This window comes from Acinonyx jubatus, chromosome C2, assembly GCF_027475565.1.
Source record: "Acinonyx jubatus isolate Ajub_Pintada_27869175 chromosome C2, VMU_Ajub_asm_v1.0, whole genome shotgun sequence".
In the NCBI taxonomy this organism is placed as follows: Eukaryota; Metazoa; Chordata; class Mammalia; order Carnivora; family Felidae; genus Acinonyx; species Acinonyx jubatus.
Window position 1 is genome coordinate 138,237,143 of NC_069384.1, and position 20,971 is coordinate 138,258,113.

At 40.4% G+C, this 20,971-nt stretch overlaps 1 protein-coding gene and 1 pseudogene across 1 annotated transcript; one reads left to right on the forward strand and one right to left on the reverse strand.

Annotated features, from left to right (window-relative positions):
• Positions 1-9,542: 9,542 nt before the first annotated feature.
• LOC128315315 (60S ribosomal protein L26-like) lies at positions 9,543-12,001 on the forward strand (annotated as a pseudogene).
• A 2,648-nt stretch (positions 12,002-14,649) lies between these two features.
• LOC106980321 (protein transport protein Sec61 subunit gamma-like) lies at positions 14,650-15,060 on the reverse strand. Its single transcript, XM_053221533.1, has one exon. It carries the CDS (start codon positions 15,034-15,036, stop codon positions 14,830-14,832), a length of 207 nt encoding a protein of 68 aa, XP_053077508.1. The 5' UTR covers positions 15,037-15,060; the 3' UTR covers positions 14,650-14,829.
• Between the last annotated feature and the right edge of the window lie 5,911 nt (positions 15,061-20,971).

A 20,971-nucleotide genomic window follows, 5' to 3' on the forward strand; every position in this document is an offset into this window, starting at 1 on the left:
ACCGTGAGATCGTGACCTGAGCTGAAGTCGGATGCTCAACCGACTGAGCCACCCAGGCGCCCCAGTTTACATTCTTAATCTTCTCAGTTGATCTTCCCTATGATCATAAAAAGAGGGATTTACTCTTCCCCCTGAACATATGTAGAATCTAAGTCTTGAAGAGCTGGGGAACTTTCCAAAGGCTGTCATCTAGCAAGTAGCTGAACTGGAATTTGGACTCTGGTTGTGCTTGACTACAAAGGCTGCATTATGCAAGAGGACTTCAAAAGCAGTCATCAAAGTTTGATTCATTGAATTTTTGCAGATTGCAGTTCAAACCGTCTGTACACGATTGACCACAGACAAACTCCTTAATTTCTGGACCTAAGTGTTTCCATTTCTAAGGAGATAAGTATCTCTCAGGCTAGTATGAGGATTAAGTGAAACAACGTATGTCAGAGTGCCTAGTATAGTATCTGGCATACAGTAAGTGCTCCTTAAGGCTGAACTCCCTTTCCTTTCCTTAGAAATGCATGTATTTAATCCAAGTTCATCTTAGAAATGAGTGAGAAAGCTTTGACTAGAATAGAGACACTCAGATTCCAACTTGTCCCAGGGAACTTGAAGTGCCTTAGTGGGGACGGAAGGCAGCCATTCTTTTGACAGTAGGCAAGACTGACCTGGGTCTTCTAGATTTCTCCAGATGGAGCCTACCTCTACATTTGCTTCTGATGATAGTGGGTGTCTGTCACAAATACCCTGTTCTCACCAGTGCAACCAAAAGGAACTGGACAGTCTCCAGGTGAGTTGTCCAGAAGCCCTGTGTATTCCACCCACTCTCTTGGTTTGGATTCCATCCCCTTCCCGCGTACCTTCACTTGGTAATCCCATTATCCTTGTTATTTCTGAGTCTGTTTCTTTTGACTAATCTTTCTCCTGGATGTGGATCGTATTTTCCTGCTTCTTTCCATGTCTAGTAATTTTTTAGATGTTGACCTTATAAATGTTATTTTGTTGGGTGTTTAGTTTTTTTTGTCTAAATAGAATGTTGATGTTTATTTTGGTAGGCAATCAACTTACTTGCAGATCAGTTGATCCTTTCTATGCTTGTTTTTAAGTTTTGTTAGGACTGGTCTGGAGTACCCTTCACTCTGCTACTAAGGCATGACAATTCTGGAATTGCTTTGAATTTCCTCTATTTAATGAGTTGTCTCCACTCTGGCTGGGGGGACCTAAACATCTCCTAGGCTCTGGGAATTGTTCAGCTGCTAGCAGTTGTCCTGTTTTTGGCTTTGTGGAGCTTTATCGAAGTCTTTACAGATTAGTATTCAGTTGAAGACTTGAGGAGACCCCGTGCAGATTTCTTGAAAACTTTTTCTGCATATGAATTCCAGCTATTTTAGCCTCCCAAAGGGCCTATCTTTGTATCCTTAACTCAAGTGAGTCTGCCAGGTTCTGTCTGGGTTCCCTTCCCTGTACCAAAATCCAGAAATTACCTCTAGGCAGAAAACCAGGTCAATTGTAGGAAGGGTTCACCTTACTTATTTCCTTTCTCTCAGAGATTACAGTCCTTCTCTGCCTGATGTCAACTGTTTCATATATTTTGTCCAGTTTTCTAGTTGTTTACAGTGTGAAGGTATGTCCTGTACCTTACTACTCCGTGAATGGATGTAACAATCTGTGCACCTTCACTTGGTGGATTCTTACTTGGCTCAGTTCTGAGGCTCAGTTCAGCCACCATCTCTCTTGGGAAACCTTCTGGATTCCTATCGGTTTGACTTAGGTGCTACATATTCACCTGCTGTTTATTTTTCCATCTGCCCCCACTCCCAAGGCTATGAGCTTCTTAGAGCATGGGTTGCAATATCTCAGCATCTTTAGCCCCGAGCATGGCACTTAGAACGTAGTAAGTGCTCAATAAATGCCCAATGGCTAAATGAATAAATTACATTGATTTGTATTTTTTGACTTTAAGGTTTGCTAAGAGTGCTCCTCATTCATCCTTTATTTCTAAGGCTCTTCTTCCCTGGTCTTTCAAACTCGAGAACATGTTGCTATAAACAACCCGTGTCCTGCACAGGAAATATGGGGGAAGTCTGCTCTAAGTCATTTGTATCCTATGGCATAAATGACTAACTGTACATCAAAATGTGTGACCTCTGCATAGATAGGGTTAGATAGCACCCCTGGGATAGGGTTGCTAGGTTTAGCAAGGAAGCAAGCAAGCAATTGTGAAAACTAAGACACTAGTCACGTTTGACTTTCAAGTATAATATTTGGGACATACTTATACCAAAAAATGATTCTTTTTTTTTTTTTTTCCAAAATTCAACTTTAGCTATGCTTCCTTTTTTATCTGGCAGCACTACTCTAGGAAGTAGGTGCTCAGTGGGGGCTCTATTCTCACCAGTGAAACATAGTGAGATGTGATGTGTAATTCATGGTGTGTGTCACTGCCTGATTAAGGTTGCTGAGGTGTGTGTTCCCCACTCTGTTTCCCCTTCTGCCTGAATGCAGAGGCCTAGGATGCCTGAGGGGAGGAGCAGGCCACAAGTAGGGAGAAACCTGTGTGCCTGCATTGCATATGAACGGGAGCTTCTCACAACCTGCTCTCGACTGCTCCGTGAATGAGAAATGAACTTCAGTTGTGGTGAGTCAGTAAAGCCGTGGGGTTTGTTTGTTAGTAGCAGCTAATATGGTTCTACTTCATGTTCTGTAGAAGAAGTGACATGTGAATATTTTCCCTAAGGTTCTATCTACACTGCCTACTTGGTAGCTGCAGTTGCATATCTCAAGATACCTCGAACTCTGTATGTTCGTTCAGACCTGAATTTGTGATTTCTCCAGCACCAAACTGGTCCTGTGCTCTTTATCTTCTGTGAATGGTATAACCATCCACCCATTCTTTTTTTTTTTTTTTAACTGTTTATTTTTGAGAGAGCGAGCGAGAGAGAGAGCAAGAGCGAGCCTGTGGGCAAGTGGGGGAGGGGCAGCGAGGAGGGGCAGCGAGAGAGGGGGACAGAGGACCCAAAGCAGATTCTGCGCTGACAGCCTCGAGGCTTGAACTTGTAAACTGTGAGATCAGGACCTGAGCTAAAGTTGGACGCTTTCTTGTGCCACCCAGGTGCCCTACCATCTACCTACCCTTGACGCCTCCTTTTCTCGCGTCCTCAGTATCCAATCCACCATCAATCATGTACATTTTGCCTTTTAAATAGGTAATCAGTTGGGGCGCCTGGGTGGCTCAGTCGGTTGAGCGTCCAACTTCAGCCCGGGTCACCATCTTGCGGTCCGTGAGTTCCAGCCCCGCGTCGGGCTCTGGGCTGATGGCTCAGAGCCTGGAGCCTGCTTCCGATTCTGTGTCTCCCTCTCTCTCTGCCCCTCCCCCGTTCATGCTCTGTCTCTCCCTGTCTCAAAAATAAATAAACGTTAAAAAAAAAAATTAAAAAAAAATAGGTAATCAGCACACCTCTTTCTATTTTTATTGCTACCACTCTAGTCCAAACAATTCATATCTTTTGTATGGACTACTGCTGTCGCCTACATTTTGTTTATCACCTGACCCAATACAACCTCTCAGCCAATCCATGTGTCTGCTTTGCAGCCAGACGTGATCTTTTCAAAACCCAAATCTCTTCTTGTCACTCCTCTGGCTAAAACTCTCAAGGTATTCCATTGCTCTTAGGACAGCACCTCTGATGTGACCTCCCAGGCCCTGCAGGATCCGGCCTCATGCTCCCTTCTCTTTTCTAAATTCTAGTCATCATAGCCCCCCCCCCCCCCCCCCCCCCGCTTCTTTGAATGCTGTATACATTCTTCTCCACAAGACTTTGTACAGCTGTGCCCTTTGCTAGGTATGTTGCCTTCCAGCTTTTTGCTGAGCGAATCCTTATTTTTTTCTTCAGATCTCAGGACTAAGTTCAGTCAGTTCCTTTCAGGGAAGCCTATCCTGACTTTCCTAAACTAATTACTTCTCTTCTGAGTTTTCATAACAGAAAGTAGCACTTAAAAATTTTTTTTTTTTAATTTAATTTTTTTTTCAACGTTTATTTATTTTTGGGACAGAGAGAGACAGAGCATGAACGGGGGAGGGGCAGAGAGAGAGGGAGACACAGAATCGGAAACAGGCTCCAGGCTCTGAGCCATCAGCCCAGAGCCTGACGCGGGGCTCGAACTCACGGACCGCGAGATCGTGACCTGGCTGAAGTCGGACGCTTAACGACTGCGCCACCCAGGCACCTCTAAATTTTATTTTAGAGAGAGAGAGAGAGAGAGAGAGAGAGAGAGAGCATGAGTGGGGAAAAGGGACAGAGAGAGAGAGAAAAAAAAATTTCAAGCAGGCTTCCTGCTGAGTGTAGAGCCCGATGTGGGGCTCTATCCAATGACCCTGGGATCATGAGCTGAGCTGAAATCAAGAGACACTCAACTGACTGAGACGCCCAGGTGCCCCAGAAAGTAGCACCTTTTTTGTAGCCCTTACAACGATAGTGACTTTTATTTATATGCATGGTTCTTTGATTTAATACCTGTTTCTTACCCGTTAGCTCTGCCACAACAGAAAATATTTCTTTTTGTGCTTATCACTCGATCTTAAATAAATATTTGTGTTAGGTAGAGATCCAACTTAAATGTTTTCTAATTTAGTTTCCAGTTGTCCCTAAAACACTTCTTAAATAATCCTTCTTTTTCCTACTGGTTTTAAATATTATTTTTATCTAAATGTATTCTGACCCATAATGAGTCTCTTATAATTTCCTATTCTCTTTCATCTCTCTATTATTACACTAGTGACACCTTAAAAATCTTTTGATATTTGGTGGATGAAGTCCATGTATTGCTCTTATTTTTAAAGCATTGCTTGACTGTTCTTGAATATTTTCTCATTCAGAGGGTATTCATAATCAGTTTGTCAAATTTCACCAAGGAATCATATTGGGATTTTGGAGCATTTGCATTGAGAATTTATGGGTTGATGTAGGAAGGACATAATGAGTTTTACAATAATGAATCTTCATACCCAGGGGCATGGAATGTCTCTCCCTTTATTCAGATCACATTTTATCATCTGGAGAAAATTTTTATAGTTTTATTCATGTATAAGTTTTGTACATTTCTTTTCAAGTATGTTCTTAGGCATTTTATAATTTTTTGTTGCTACAGTGAGTGGAATTTTGTTTCAGTATCAGTAAATTTTTATATATTCATTGTATTTTCCCAGGATAAGAGAAGGGAAAAGGTTAGCATGTGTGTTACAAAATGTTAGCAAATAGGAAAGGAAGTACCTGGCATAGCAATACCAACCATCAAATAAACATGCCCCGGTGATGGGGTCTCTAAAGCCCAAGAGGGCTCAGTCTCCCGCAGTTCAGAAATGAGGGGAAGGGATCAGGGAAAGAGCAGAGAGGTACACACTTTTTTCTCCCCAGTAAATTCAAGATTTTACACAAAGCTTTGGTTTCTAGTAGTAAACATGCATGGAGCTACATTTATCTATCTCCTATTAAACAGTCTTGTGGCCATTTTGACATAAGTTTCTTGCACCTGTATAAAATCCCTAATTGACTTGGATATACATTCATCTTCCTTTCTTGGTCTGTCCCTGCTCTCTACATGGAAGTCCCCCTTATTGCTTCTACTTCTCTCTACTCTAGGTTTAGAAATTAAGGTAGGTTTGAGCCATCCAAATACAAGTATGTTAGTATGAATCACATCAAAGAATAGTCTTGACACAGGAGATTGGGAACCAGGGATGAAATGTTCTTAGCTTCTTCAGGATTTTTGCATAAGTCATTTATGAGTCGTGGAGATACCCCACAAATTAAATTGTATGTGTGTGGGCTTTTTTTGGGGGGGGGGAGAAAAAAGTGGGGATAGGGTGAGAGTCAAATTTTTAGGGAGGAGATCTGGTCCAAAATGGGAAATAGGGGAAGGGGAACACAGAAGAAAGGATTGGGTAAGACTCCCACACTTTAAGAAGAGAGGTCACTGAGCTATGCTCCAGTTTCTTTTGCCTGGCACAGAAACTTTTGTCAAAGATGCTTTGGCTATTTTTCTCAATATAAAAAAAGAGGTGTGTAAACAACAAAACCCCAAAAGAACATGGAGAAGACCAACACATGATATTTACACAAACTAAGCCACCTAACAACCACCCAATCAGCTACTCATGAAGTCCTACCAATCCCAGACAAATATGGTAACTAGAGGTTGGCAGAGATTAGGGAAGACAGGGACTCAGGATCAGACATACATCACCCAGTGTGTTCTATTGCATTTGCCCCATTTCATCACGTATGTAAATATTGTTTACATCTACATATCTATAATTTTTAAAAAATACTTATTTTTGAGAGAGACAGAACACAAGTAGGGGAGGGTCAGAGAGAGAAGGAGACTCAGAATCTGAAGCAGGTTCCAGGGTCTGAGTGCTCAGCACAGAGCCTGAGGCGGGGCTCAAACTCCTGAACCTTGAGATCATGACCTGAGCTGAAGCCGGATGCATAACCGACTGAACCACCCAGGTGTCCCCTACATGTACATATTGTTTAGTGCTGAACCAAGCGCTGTACTAAGGTTACAGTTCCTTTCTTTCTTTCTTTTTTTTAATCACGATCCCGAATAGCATTTTATGAATCCTATAATTATTTTACAAAATCTAGTGCTCCACTATAGAGAGACAGTTTTTGTTCCTATCGCTTTGAAGTTATTGTTTATATTGCTAGGAAAGTATTTTAATACTCCTTATATAGATTATGTGCGTTTCTTTCTTTTTTTAAAACTGACTTGTTTTATTTTTTCAAATTCACATCCAAATTAGTTAGCATATAGTGCAACAGTGATTTCAGGAGTAGATTCCTTCGTGCCCCTTACCCATTTAGCTCATCCCCCCTCCCACAACCCCCCCTGTAACCCTCAGTTTGTTCTCCATATTTATGAGTCTCTTCTGTTTTGTCCCCCTCCCTGTTTTTATATTATTTTTGTTTCCCTTCCCTTATGTTCATCTGTTTTGTCTCTTAAAGTCCTCATATGAGTGAAGTCATATGATTTTTGTCTTTCTCTGACTGACTAATTTCACTTAGCATAATACCCTCCAGTTCCATCCACGTACTTGCAAATGGCAAGATTTCATTCTTTTTGATTGCCGAGTAATACTCCATTGTATGTATATACCACATCTTTATCCATTCATCCATCGACCGAAATTTGGGCTCTTTCCATACTTTGGCTATTGTTGATAGTTGCTATAAACATGGGGGGGCTTGTGTCCCTTCGAAACAGCACACCTGGATCCCTTGGATAAATGCCTAGTAGTGCAATTGCTGGGTTGTAGGGTACTTCTATTGTTAGTTTTTTGAGGAACCTCCATACTGTTTTCCAGAGTGGCTGCACCAGCTTCCATTCCCAGGTTACACTTCCTTTCATTTTACTTTTTCCAGAGTTGCTAACCACATCTATTTATTTTGCTTAGTTTTCTTCGTACCTCTTGCTAATTTATCCCACACCATCTGGCAAATAATTTACCAGTCCCAACCTCCTGCCTTCCCATATCTCCCTCCTGGAGTTCACCTTTCTGCTCAAGTCTGGACTCTGTGCTCCTGGGCCTGCTGTCCTCCTGGGACTTCTCCTCTTAGAAGTTTTCTGTCCTCTCTTCTCTGTTGGGTTCAGTTTCCTGGATTCTGTGCCTTCTTCTGCCTCGGTTATTTTCCTCCATTTCTCTCCGGGAGCTTTTAAAATCTCTTCTTTATTCCTGGTGTTCTGAAATGCCACAATGATGTATTGTAGAGTGTGTCTTCAATTTTATTGTGGTGGGTTATAAATGGCTGATTTCTATCCAGAGAGTCACATGCTCCAGTTCTGGAAGTTTTCTTTTTTTTCTTTTTTAAAGTTCTTTTTCCCATCGCCTCCTCCCCCCCATTTTCATTTCTGGAACTCCCCATATTTGAATAGTGAATCTCGCAGATTGAACTTCTAATTCTCTTACTCTTTTCTTTCCTCTTATTTTATGTTCTTTGATTTGTCATCTGGGGGATCTCTTTTGTTGACTTTTCTAAACTTCCTATTGAATTTTCAATTGTGTCTATCACAGGTTTAGCTTCCAGGGGCTCTTTCTCTCTCTTGTTCTTGATGCTTTTTAAAAATAGCAGCCTGCATTTGGTTCGTGGATGTGACAGTGTCTCCTAGGACTCTGTGTGTATTCATTTTAAGTGGTTTTTTTCCCCTACAAGTTGCTTTTTTTAACGTCCTGCGTAGCTCTATTTCTTCCAGTTCCTTTTCCTATTTATTTGCTTTGCTCTCTGTTTTCTGTTCAAGGCTTCCTTTAAATGTCAGGTATTGCTGAGACATTGGTCTGTTAGAATGAAGAGTGAGGCACAGAAAACTGGCGGACGTGTGTGTGTGTGGGGGGGGTTGGGGGCAGGCTGTCTCACTGCTGGCCTCTATCCTAGGGTGGCCGAGTGGTGAACTGGCTTTTTCACTGGGAGATCCTGAGATGTTAGTATCTGTATGTCTTTTCTCTGGGGCTGTGCAGTTTCTCCAGAGAAGGATCTGCCTATCCTGTGCTTGGGGGTTTCCCCACCATGGTTATGGAAGTTCTGGGAGCTTGGCTAGGAAAGGGAGGGAGGCAGAACTCTCACCATTCAGGAGGCAGAATTTCACTAAATCCACCACTTTTAATTCAGCACCTCACCTTAACTTCCCACTATTCCTGATGTTCCAGAGTCTGGGGCTTCCCTGAGACATTTCTCCAGAGGGTAGAACATTCTTGTCCTGCAGCGGTCAGGGAGGGGCAGGTCTGCGATTTGACTTTCAGTCAAAACCTGTCTTTCAGTCTGTGATGTACATGTTGAGGTGCCAGATCTCCCTTCAAGGAAGGACTTGCTGCCCCAGCTGCTGTCAGCAGGTAGCCTTTAGTTGTCATCCCCCTCGTGTGTTTTTGCTTCAGCTCAAGGTCATGCGCTTCTCTGGTGGCCCACATGCAATGATGGGTGGAGGTGAGACCTGAAGGCTGGGCTATGTTAGCTCCACATGGGACAGCTCTGATGGGCCGTCTTAGGTCCAGAGCTCCTCATGGGGTTGGCCAAGGTTATTTATTGGGCCTTCTTGACTTCTTCTTCTTCTGCCTGATCCCTTCCATAGCTGTTGATCCCAAAGAGGTTTCCTAATGTACATCCTGCCCTCTCAACACCATCTCGGACTCTGTTCCTGGGGATGCAAACTGGTGACAACAGCCCAGACTTAATCTCCTCCTCCTCGATCCTCTGCAGGAGCTGTGGCAATCCCTGAAGGGGCTGGCAGCTTGAGGCATTCTCAGCAGCTGGGCAGTAGGTCCTTCTGTGAAGGGGCATCTGGAAGGCACGTCCTCATGTCCACACTGCCACATTTTATTCTCTCTACCCAGTTCATTGGGCTGGGGGCTGTTTTGTTTGTTTTGTTTTTTAAATTAAAAAAAGGATATGTATATATATATATATATTTTAATTTCCACACTGCCAGCACAGAGCCCGACGCAGGGCTCAATGTGGGACTTGATGTGGGGCTCAAACCCACGAACCACAAGATCATGACCTGTGCTGAAATCAACAGTCAGACACCTAACCCACTGAGCCACTCAGGTGCCCCGGCTGGGGGCAGTTTAACTAAGGATCCTCATTCTCAGTGGTGGAACAGGGAGTGGCCTATTATAGGAGGAGTGGGATAGGTTTTGGAAACCAAAGGGCTGGATTTGTATAACTCCTGATGGGTCAACTGTGATTTTAGACAAGTTGCTTCACTTTTCTGGATTTTATTTTCTCTTGTGCAAAATGTGGAAAATAATGCCTATCTCTTAATAATGCCTACCTAGACCTGTTGTGAGGGTTAGAGTCAGTAACTCATGAAAAGTTCCTAGACCCTTTTGTTGCCATCACTGAAGTGCCACGGGCCAAAATGAAGTTCAAGCCCTTTGTGACTTCTGACCGGAGCAAGGACTGTAAAAGGCATTTCAATGCACCTTCCCACATTTGCAGGAAGATTATATCTTCCTCTCTTTCCAAAGAGCTGAGACAGAAGTGCAACATTCGATCCGTGCCCATGTGAAAGGATGATAAAGTACAGGTTGTACAAGGACACTACAAAGGTCAGCAAATTGGCAAAGTAGTCCAGGTTTACAGGAAGAAGTACATCATCTACATTGACTGAGTACAGTGAGAGAAGGCGTATGGCACAACTGTCCACATGGGCCTTCGTCCTAGGAAGGTGGCTGTCAGTAGACTAAAACTGGCCAGATACCACAGAAGGATCCTTGAAGGAGAGGAAAAGGGCAAATATAAAGAAGAAGATGATATTGAGAAGATGTAGGAATAAAGTAATCTCATATACAGCTTTAAATAAAGGCTGTTTGGGAGTTCCTGGTTGGCTCAGTCGGTTAAGGTTCTGACTTTGGTTCAGATCATGATCTCACGGTTCATGGGTTGGAGCCCTGCATTGGGTTCTGTGCTGACAGTGTGGAGCCTGCTTGGGATCCTCTCCTTCCATCTCTCTCTGTTTCTCCCCCATTTGCATTTTCTTTCTCTCTCAAAATAAATAAATAAAAAAAAAAAGGCTGTTAAAATGAAAAAAGAACAAAAAGAAAGAAAAGTTCCTAAGACAGTGCTTGGCACATAATGAAAAAAATATATATTTTTTCCCTATCTGGATGGTCTTCCTTTACCAGTCTGTGATTCCAGAATCTTCCCAGGGAGAGTATGAAGACCAAAGGAATGGTGGCATATCTGGCTTAAGGTAGATATCAGTATATGAAATGTTTATGGGCCAGTCTGTAGGAATGTTTCTGGCAGCATGTCACAGAGCTCTGTCTTTGTCCCCAAAACATTTCTATTATTTTTAAAAAAGTTCTTAAAAATTTTCACCAACTATAGAAGAAGATATTTTCATTATATATGTATGTATTTCGGCGGATAAAGCTAAAATTACTCCTGATCATCTCCCAGAGGTGATGACTGTTACCAGTTTGACATGCCGTTTAGTTGTTTATTGATTTCTTTCTTTATCCATCCACCCACCTCTTGATCTCTTTTACCTCAGAATTTCTTTACTAAAGGACATGTTTCCCTGGTGGTGTGGGAGGTGATTTTAGGTGGTACATCAACCCAACATAAAATAACTTTGAATCACAGAGTGAGAGTTTTTCTCTTTTTTTTAAATTTTTTTTTTTTTTGGTACAACATTTAAGTTCTCTGGTAGCCAATTTCAATTATACAATACAGTGTTTTCAACTGTAGTCACCATGTTTTACATTTGATGCTCAGATCCTATGTCTTACAGTTGAAAGTTTGTACCCTTTTACTACCCGTTTCCTATTTCCTCTATCCCCTAGCCCCTGGTAATCATTTTTCAGATTCCACATGTAAGTGACATCACACAGTATTTGTCTTTTTTGGTCTAGCTTATTTCATTTAGCTTAATGTTCTCAAGGTCCATCCATATTGTAGCACGTGGTAGGATTTCTTTCTTTCTCATAGTTGAATAATATTCCATTATGCATGGCAGGTCTTCTTTATGGCTCTTTAAAAAATGCATTTATATAATATATGGATATATAGAAATACATAGTTTTTGCTTTTACAAATATGCTATCACGCCGTACATGTTCTGAAAATTGCTTTGTGCTCTTAAGTCAAGCTCATATTAAAGGAAAAAACCCATCCCTCCCTTTCTCCTTCCTCCTGTTCCTTCTCCTCTCTTCCCTTCCCCTCCCCTTTATTTCCCCCTTTTGCTTCTCTTAGGGGAGGCAATAGGGGAATCATGCCTGTTGTTTTCTCTACCACAAACAGAGCTCTGATGATTCTCTTTATTCCTGCCATCTTGTGGACACGTGCCAGTGCTTCTCTGGTGTGGGTCTTGAGTAATGGGATTGCTGGATCAAAGGATAAACTCATCTCAAGTGTCAGTACATTCTGCAAAATGGCCTCACCAACAGTCTGTAATCTCACTAGAGTGGCGAGTTTGCCCCATTCTCTCCAACATTCAATGTTATAAAACTTTTCGAATTTTGCTAATCAGACAGACGGGCCTCAGATGGATTCTCATTGTTATTTAATCTGCATTTTCCTGATTACTAGTGAAATTCAATGCATTTTCATATGGCTATTTCTCATTTGTTGCTCTACTTCTGTGAATGGTCAGTTCATTTATCATTTTCCTGTTAGGTCATTCCTTTTATTTATCTGTAGAAATCCTTAGTATATTCTGGATATTACTCTTTTTTTATAAATGTTATAAATAGTTTCTATAATCAGTTTCTGTGTAAACTTAATTATGGTGTTTTTGTGGCATAGAAATGTAAAGTTTTTATGTAGTTAAATTTATTAATATTTTACTTTCTAGTTTTTATTTTTTATTTAAGTATAATCGATATGTAACATTGTATTAGTTTCAGGTGTACAACATAATGATGTGATCTTTGTATATACTATGAAATGATCATCACAATAAATGTACCATCTGTCACCATACATAGTTACAAAAATCTTTTTTTTTGTGATAAGGACTTTTAAAATTTACCCAGCAACTTTCAAACATGCAATACAGTAGTATTAATTATAGTCACCATGTTGTACATTACATTCCCATAATTTATTCATTTTATAACTGGAAGTTTGTACCTTTTGACACCCTTCACCCATTTCACTCACTCCCCAACCCCTATCTCTGGCAACAACCAATCTGTTCTCTGTATTATGAACTTTTTTTCTGTTCAATTTCCATGTAAAAGTGAGATCACATGGTGTTTGGCTTTCTCTGACTGACTTCATTCCAAATTTTAGTATTTATCTAAGAATTTTGCTTAAAAGAGTCTTTTTGAATTTAAGATTATAAACACATTCTAAATTTTCTTCTTTTTCATGTTTTTTAACTTAAAATCTTTAATCCATGTGGAATTTATTTTTGTGAATGGCAGGAAATCTAATTACTTTCTTCCAAATTGGTAGTCATTCTAAAAATTATTTATTACATACTTCATTTTTTATCCAATGATTCAATATACCACACCAATACAATCATATACCAAATCCCTATTATGTGTGTAGGTACGTTTAGGGTTTTTCTCTTTTTGTACCATTAATTTATTTGTCTATTTCTGCTCCAATGCCCCCTTTAAAAATTTTACTGAAAGCTTTATAAAATATATTTGACAATTAGTATGGCAAATACCCTTTCAGTGCTCTTTTTCAAGATCGTCTAGGACATTTTCTTTCTTTCTTTCTTTCTTTCTTTCTTTCTTTCTTTCTTTCTTTCTTTCTTTCTTTCTTTTATAAATAAAGTTTATTTATTTCTTCTGAGAGAGAAAAAGAGAGAGTGCAGGAGGGACAGAGAGAGAGAGAAAGAGAGAAAATCCCAAGCATGCTCCTTGCTGTCAGCACAGGGCCTGATGTGGGGCTTGAACTCGTGAACTGTGAGATAATGACCTGAGCTGAAATCAAGAATCAGACGCTTAACCAACTGAGCCACCCACGCACCCCAAACATTTTTTATCCTAATAAAGAAAGAAAGAAACAAAGAAAGAAAGAAAGAAAAGAAAGAAAGAAAGATGTTTTTCTCTATAGAATTCTCTTGGGGATTTTAATTGTGATTTCTTTGAATTTGTAAATTAATTTGGGGAGATGTGTTAAGGACTGCTTTTATGCAATAAATTCAGTAAATTTTTAGAGGTTTCTTTATGGAGGTATTATATATTTCCTGTTTATTTATAGTGATAATAGTTTTCATTGCTATTGTATATGGGGTATTTCTTTTTTTCCCAATTCATTATTATTGGTTTATAGTAGAGCTGTTAATTTTTGTATATCGATCTTGTATTCAGCTACCTTGTTGCAGCTTTCTGTCAATTAATTCTCAAGGTTTTTCCTTTTACATATTTATAATATCTGTAGAGCTTTTCTCTTTTATATTACTTACTGAATTGGCTAGGTCCTCTACTATAGTTTTAAATAGTAGCAGTGATAGCAGGCATTCTTGAATTGTACCTGATTTGAATGGGAAAGATTCTAATTTTTGCCACTAAGTATAATTTTTGCTTTGAGTTTTGATGTTTCCTTCTGTTCTAGCTTGCTGATTTTTTTTAATGCATTGGATATTAACTTTTATCACCAACTTTTCTATCATCTATTGAAATGTTTGTGTGTTTTCTTCTTTGATCTGTTAATGTAATTCAGTATATAAGATTTAGAAAAATGTAATCTAACATTGAATTCCTGGAATCAATAATATTTTTTCATTATTTAAATATTCTCCTATGTAAACATTTTTCATATATGTTCATACATGAGATACATAGGCCTATATATTTTTTCCTTGTGTATTCTTATTCTGGTTTTGATATCAATATTATGCTAACTTCATAGTGTTAATTAAAAATCTTAAATTAAAAAAAATTTTATTTTAGAGAGAAAGAATATGTGAGTGGGGGAGAAGGGCAGAGGGAGAGAGAGAGAGAATCGTAAGCAGGCTCCATACTCAGGGCGGAGCCTGATGTGGGGCTTGATCCCATGACCCTCTGATCACGACCTGAGCCAGAATCAAGAGTTGGATGCTCAACCAACTGAACCACCCAACAGGTGCCCTTAATTAAAATATTTTAAACCTTTTTCTGTGATCTGGGCTTGTTTATGTAACTTAGGAGTTAAAAAAAAATTTTTTTTAATGTTTATTTTTTATTTTGAAATTATTTTAATTTACAAATACAAAACATCTTGGAAGACACAAAAAGAAAGAAAAACACAAAGCATATAGACAGATTTTTATTCCATGAGCTTCTCAAATCCTCACTTAATTCACCAATCCCCAAGATGAAAAACTCTTCTAAAAAGGTATTTAGCCACCAGCAATGATGTTATCAATAGGGATATGGATCAATTTCACAAAAAAGCCAATGAATCCCATTATAGCAAATCCTATTGCTGTTGCCATGGCAATCTTCTGGAATTCTTTCCTATCAGGTTTAGTGCACCTTTTGACCAGCCGAATTGAGGCCTTCACAAACTGCCGACTCGGCTCAACGAACTGCATTACCTGATCCATGATGCCTGCCCGCCAACCTCTCAGACGCCCTTAATGTTTATTTTTGAGAGTGAGAGAGAGAGAGAGTGGGGGAGGTGTAGAGAGAGAGGGAGATACAGAATCTGAAGTAGGTTCCAGGCTCTGAGCTGTCAGCACAGAGCCTGACACAAGCTTGAACCTACAAACCATGAGATCATGGCCTAAGCTGAAGTCCAGCGCTTAACCAGCTGAGCCCCCCAGGTGCCTTGTGTAACTTGGAAAATTTAACCTTGAAAGCTTGACAGAACCCACCTACAAAATCAAATAGACCTGATACAATTTCAGGAAGGAGACATTTGATTATCTTTTATATTTCTTTTATGGTTAGTGTTGTACTTAGGTTTATAATTTCCTTTTTTTTTTTTTTTTACCCAGACATTTTTTGAGTTCACATTCACATTGAGGGGTTGGGAGGAAGTGACTATCAATTGTTTTGTTTTGTGAATTTTAAATTATGTTACAATATGATCTGCATGATGTTTGCATTTTGAATAATTTCAGGTTTTCTTTGTGGCCTGATACATAGTTTTTATAAATGTGATGTGTTTGCTTACAAATTATTGACTGCAAAATTCTCTTTTTGTATCTTTATTTCAAGTATGATGGTTATTTTATTCAGATCTGCCATATTATTAATTATGTTATATCTATTTGTAGATTTCTAAGTAAGGTATCTAAAAGGCTTTTGTTGAATTGATTATGTTTTCCTTGTCTCCTTTCCCTATAATGTCTTGGAACGTACCTGTCCTACTTCATTTATTCTGGAGGTTATCTTTATGTTGAAAATAATTGATTTAATTTACTTTTTTTAGAGCTACAGCCCACATGGTCCAGAACTATCTTTAGAGCCAGGTGCTCTGACCCTGTATACTCTGGATGACTGTGACAGGAATAATTGAGTTCCACAAACCTTTATTTTCATTTTTTATTTTTAAAGCTTATTTATTTATTTTGAGAGACAGAGAGACAGTGCAAATGGGGAAAGGGCAGAGAGAGAGGGAGAGACAGAGAATCCCAAGCGGGTTTCTGCCAGCACAGAGCCTGATGCAGGGCTCGAACTCACGAAACTGTGAGATCGACCTGAGCCGAAACCAAGAGTCGGACGCTCAACCAACTGAGCCTTGCAGGTGCCCCTCCATAAACCTTTAGTAAGAACCTGCTATGTGCTAGGACTTGAGCCAGGCACTGTGGCTATGAAAGATGAGTGAGTTGGTTCTTGCCCTCATGACATTCATAGTCTAGTGAGCATCTGAGAAGTAAACAAATTATAACATCATGTGACAAGTGATAATAGAGGCATAAACAGAATAATGGGGTGTATGGAGGGTGAATGTCACAATGATGCTCCCTGTGAGTCATCCCTTCCAGTTTTGTGTAGTCCCTTCCACCTTGAATCTGGGCTGGGTAACCAACCTGTGATTCATTTCTTACCAAGAGAATGCAGCAGAAATGACACCGACTTTCATTTCATATTTTTAATCCCCTTGAAAAATTGGGCTGTATTCTGAATTTCTTGGCTTATTAACTGCTCCTCAGCTGCACCTATTGTGTTCTTTATTTTTATTGTTTTCAAGATCTAACTGGTTCTTTTCCCAATACTTCTTTTAATGTTTCTACCTGTTGGTTCCATTAACTTTGTTTCCTTGGGTGTTAGTTCTGTTTGTTGAGTTTAATACCTCCTTTTCCTGCTGTTAGTTTCATACAAATATTAGAACATTATTGCTTTTGTACTCATCTCGATAGTTGAGATTTCCTGTTGTATGCCCTATTGCCTGTAATGGAGAGACAGTTGAGATGGTGCTGGTAGGATGCGAGTATCCAGTTATCTGATGGTGAGAATTCATGTTACGTCTGAGTTTCCCCAGCTACCCCAGGCACTGTATGGCCTCTTTCCTCCAAGCATCCATCCCTCTGCTTCATTCTGCTTGGCATAAATGGCATGGGATGTACCACCTGGCTGCATTACCTGTTAATGTCACCACGCATGTGGTCGATTGCCTTCTCCCTCCCCTTTGTGTACCTTTTTTTTTGCCATTTCCAAGCTTGGGCCTCTTTTGGGGCAGCTCCCACCTTCACAGAAGCCCGGTCCCGTTCATGGATTGTGCTGGGGTTTTCTCCTTTGACCTGACTACATCTGCTTTCTGTCTTTGTTCCTGAGATGTTCATCTTTAAGAAAAATGACTTGGGATAAAAATATAACCTGGGATTGAGAGCTGGCATGACAGATAGGAAATTATGATTGTTCATTTCAGCCTAGAATTTAGACCTGTTAAGATCATTTTGAAATTTGAGTGTAATATAAATAAAGACTTGGAATTTAGCTTCAAAAGGGCAATTATACCAGGATAGAATGGACATTTGGTTTATTACAAGCATTAAAAGGTATGATACAAGGCTGTGGATGTGATTACTAAAAAAGCCAATGCAGGACGTCCTAAGATGGTGAAGTAGAAAACCCTGCTTCTGTCCCCCAGCAAAGATCAACAATTTAGGCAGCTCTTCATGAACAAATACAGTTCTAGGAGAGATCAGGATTCCACTTAAACTTCAGCAACACAGTGAAACCAAAAGCCTGAGAAACATGTATGTCAATAAAGCTGGAAAAAAAACATAAACAAAAATGGTAATGCAACTTTAGGTTTTATTTATTTATTTATTTTATCTTATTAAAAAATTTTTTTAAAAACATTTACTTATTTTTGAGAGACAGAGAGAGAGAGAACAAACGGGAGGGGCAGAGAGAGAGGGAGATATGGAATCTGAAGCAAGTGCCAGGTTCTGAGCTGTCAGCACAGAGCCCGATGTGCGGCTTGAACTCACAAGCTGTGAGATAGTGACCTGAGCTGAAGTCGGCCGCTTAACCGACTGAGCCACCCAGGCGCCCCCAAGGTTTTATTTTTAAATGTGAAACATTTTTAAAAGAGATGTTTCACAACATTGATATATATTTTTTTTTACGAAGAAATGTTTGTTTATATCTTCTTCCCTTATTTTATTGGGATGTGATATTAAACTATTTTATGTTGATTTGTGAGGGCTTTATATGTATTGCCTCTTTGAAGTCACATATATCGTGTATGTTTTTCTAGTTGTGATTTCACAGTTTGTGTATGATAACTTTTGTTTCTTTTTTTTAAATTTTTTTTTAACGTTTATTTATTTTTGAGACAGAGAGAGACAGAGCATGAATGGGGGAGGGTCAGCGAGAGAGGGAGACACAGAATCTGAAACAAGCTCTAGGCTCTGAGCTGTTAGCACAGAGCCCGACGTGGGGCTCGAACTCACGGACCGCGAGATCATGACCTGAGCCGAAGTCGGATCCTTAACCGACTGAGCCACCCAGGTGCCCCAACTTTTGCCTCTTAAATGTTTAAAATTTTGATTAGTTTTTAAATCTGAATATTTTGCATCATGTTTAAAAGTGTCTTCCTCTAAGATTATAAAATATCCTTCTGTATTTTCTTCTAGTGTTTTTGTAGTTTTATTTTTATATTGAAAGCTTTGATCCACTTGAAATTTATTTTTGGTCATGTGCAATCTGAAGTCCTATCGTTATTCTTCTCTGAATTTTTAACTAATTGCTCCAATGTCATTAGGATTTTTGTGTCGATATTTGTAGTTGAGATTCTTTTGTATGCTACCTTTGTCAGGATTGTGCTAACCTTAAAAAATGAATGGAGAGGATTTTTATGGAAAATACAAAGGAAAATATACTCTGAAACCGAGTGACATGATATAAATCTCTCACAGTTCTCTGCTTAAAATCAGTGGTATTCCCATGCCCTTAGGATAAGCCAGCATTTCCTGGCTAGGCTTCAAGGCCCCTTGTATCTGGCCCCTTTTTCCCTGAAGCCTCTCTGCTTCCTCTCTGTTCTGTCTTGCCCCCTTCCTTCCACCAGGGTAGTAAGCATCGTGAAGGTCAGGATTTTTGTGGTGTTTTGCTTTCTGCTGTACCTCCAGCACTCAGAAAAATGCCTGGCACATTGTAAATGCTGGTAATATTAGTTATAGGAAAAACTTGCAATTCCTGGAAAAAGCCTCTGTATCCTCCAAACTTCAAGTGAATTCATCTCTCTTTTGGGTACCTTCTCCCCATACTTCGTGTTTAGATAAACGTGTCCTTTACGACTCAACTTAGATATTACCTACTCTGCAAAAACCATCTCGAGCCTGGGTTAGGTACCCATGGAGCATCAGTATTGTGGTGCTAATCATGCTGTATTTTAATAGGAATTTCCTATGTATGGGGAGGAGGCTGGGAGGGACTCCCTGTCTCAAACTATCAATAGGGTCCATTTGGGGGTTGAAAGTGATGCTAAGTCTCTCACAGTGTGAGGAGAGCTACCAATATTGGGTCTAATAGCCACTCCAGGGCCTTCTGAGGAAGAGCTGCCTCGGAAATGGTACCATCAGGCACATCGTTCTAGGTGCCAAATGACTTGAAAGGCTAGAAGGGGTTCATTTTCAGAATCGCAGGTGGTCAGCCTGGCAGGAAATGCTGTGGCTCTTCCCACCCTTTCCCATGTTTGCTCTCTTTTTTCCCTAAGCCAAGTGAAGATGCAACTGGAAGAGACTTGAATTCAGGGGCTGCAGGCATCTGCAAGAATGGGAGTCTGGCATCCCATTCCTCAGATGGTGTACTGCTGAGGCGGTGGATTGGGATCTGGTGGTGGGCCCTGGGCCTACCTGAGCAGGGCAAAGGAGAACTGGAGAGAGATGGTGGTGTGACCTGAAGCAACTAGCTGGTATCCAGGGCAAAAGGAGTGCCTGCTGGGCAGTGGGACTCCAGCCGGAAGCTGCTGTGGGAGCACTGTCAGGGGCAGGAGCTAAAGAGGGGACCTGAAAGAGGTTGACTAGGGCTGGACCTCCCCTCAGGAACCCTGCGGTGCAGACGCCTCCCAGGGCTCCTGAAGGATGTGCACCATGTGCTACATGAGACATGGAGCATCAGTTATAGGCGATACTTTTTCTTCAACCTCCCCACCCCAGCACACAGAAGGGAGAGAGCAAAGGTATTCCAGACTTCTACTCTACTCTTCCATTCGTGAGGTAGCCTGACCTGGGGGAGAAGAGGGAACATTTATGTCAGAGTTTAAACATGGAATTTTAATAGCTAAAAGTGACCAGAAAGCTACAAGATCTGCCTGAGATGTGAGGGGAAAGAGTGATATAACACAACCGGGGAGAGTATTTGGAAACAAAGAAAACCATTTTATCTTTGTACTCTACTTGGTTCACAGGATTCAGTGAACTGGTTATACTTGTTCTCACGCTTGTCCCTATCTTGCTTTGGTTTGTAAGCTCTTCGCAGGTGAGACTTTGTAGCCCGGTACCTGTTACATAGTAGGTATTCCATAAATGTTTGTTGAATGAATGAATAAATAAATGAGTGCGTGAGTGAATATAGCAAGGTGGCTAAGGGAAGTGAGTCATCCCAGATAAAGAATTATTTTACATACTGATGTACTAAAACTTATTGAGGGATAAATTGGTCTGGGTTCAGTAAAGGGGAAGAAACCATACAGCAATTTGAGCAGGGGAAGTTTAATATAAAGAAGTATTAGCTATGACAGAGGATTGTGTAATGAAGCATTGGTAAGAAGTAGATCTCTAAATAATATAGGACCAGCAGGTATATGGAGCAGCTACCACCCCTAGGGCTGAGGTCAAGTGTCCAAGGAAGAATTCATCCCCTTCAGCGCTGAGCTCCAGACCCTGCTGGAGAGGCCCAGGCCGTGGCTCACTGAAAAGTTGACAGGTTGCTATGAGCTCTTCTGGTGGAATTTGCTGGAAATCTGCCAGGGAAATCTGTTCATGGGGAGGTATCTCACAGAAGGTACGCAGCTACAAAACTGCCTGGGGGTAAAAGGGGCAGCTGGCTGCCAGGAGTTGGGGAAACCATTTATACTCTAGGAGC

Bases quoted from the DNA above. Each gene is read 5' to 3' on its own strand.
- LOC106980321 (XM_053221533.1), bottom strand. From the start codon at position 15,036: ATGGATCAGGTAATGCAGTTCGTTGAGCCGAGTCGGCAGTTTGTGAAG.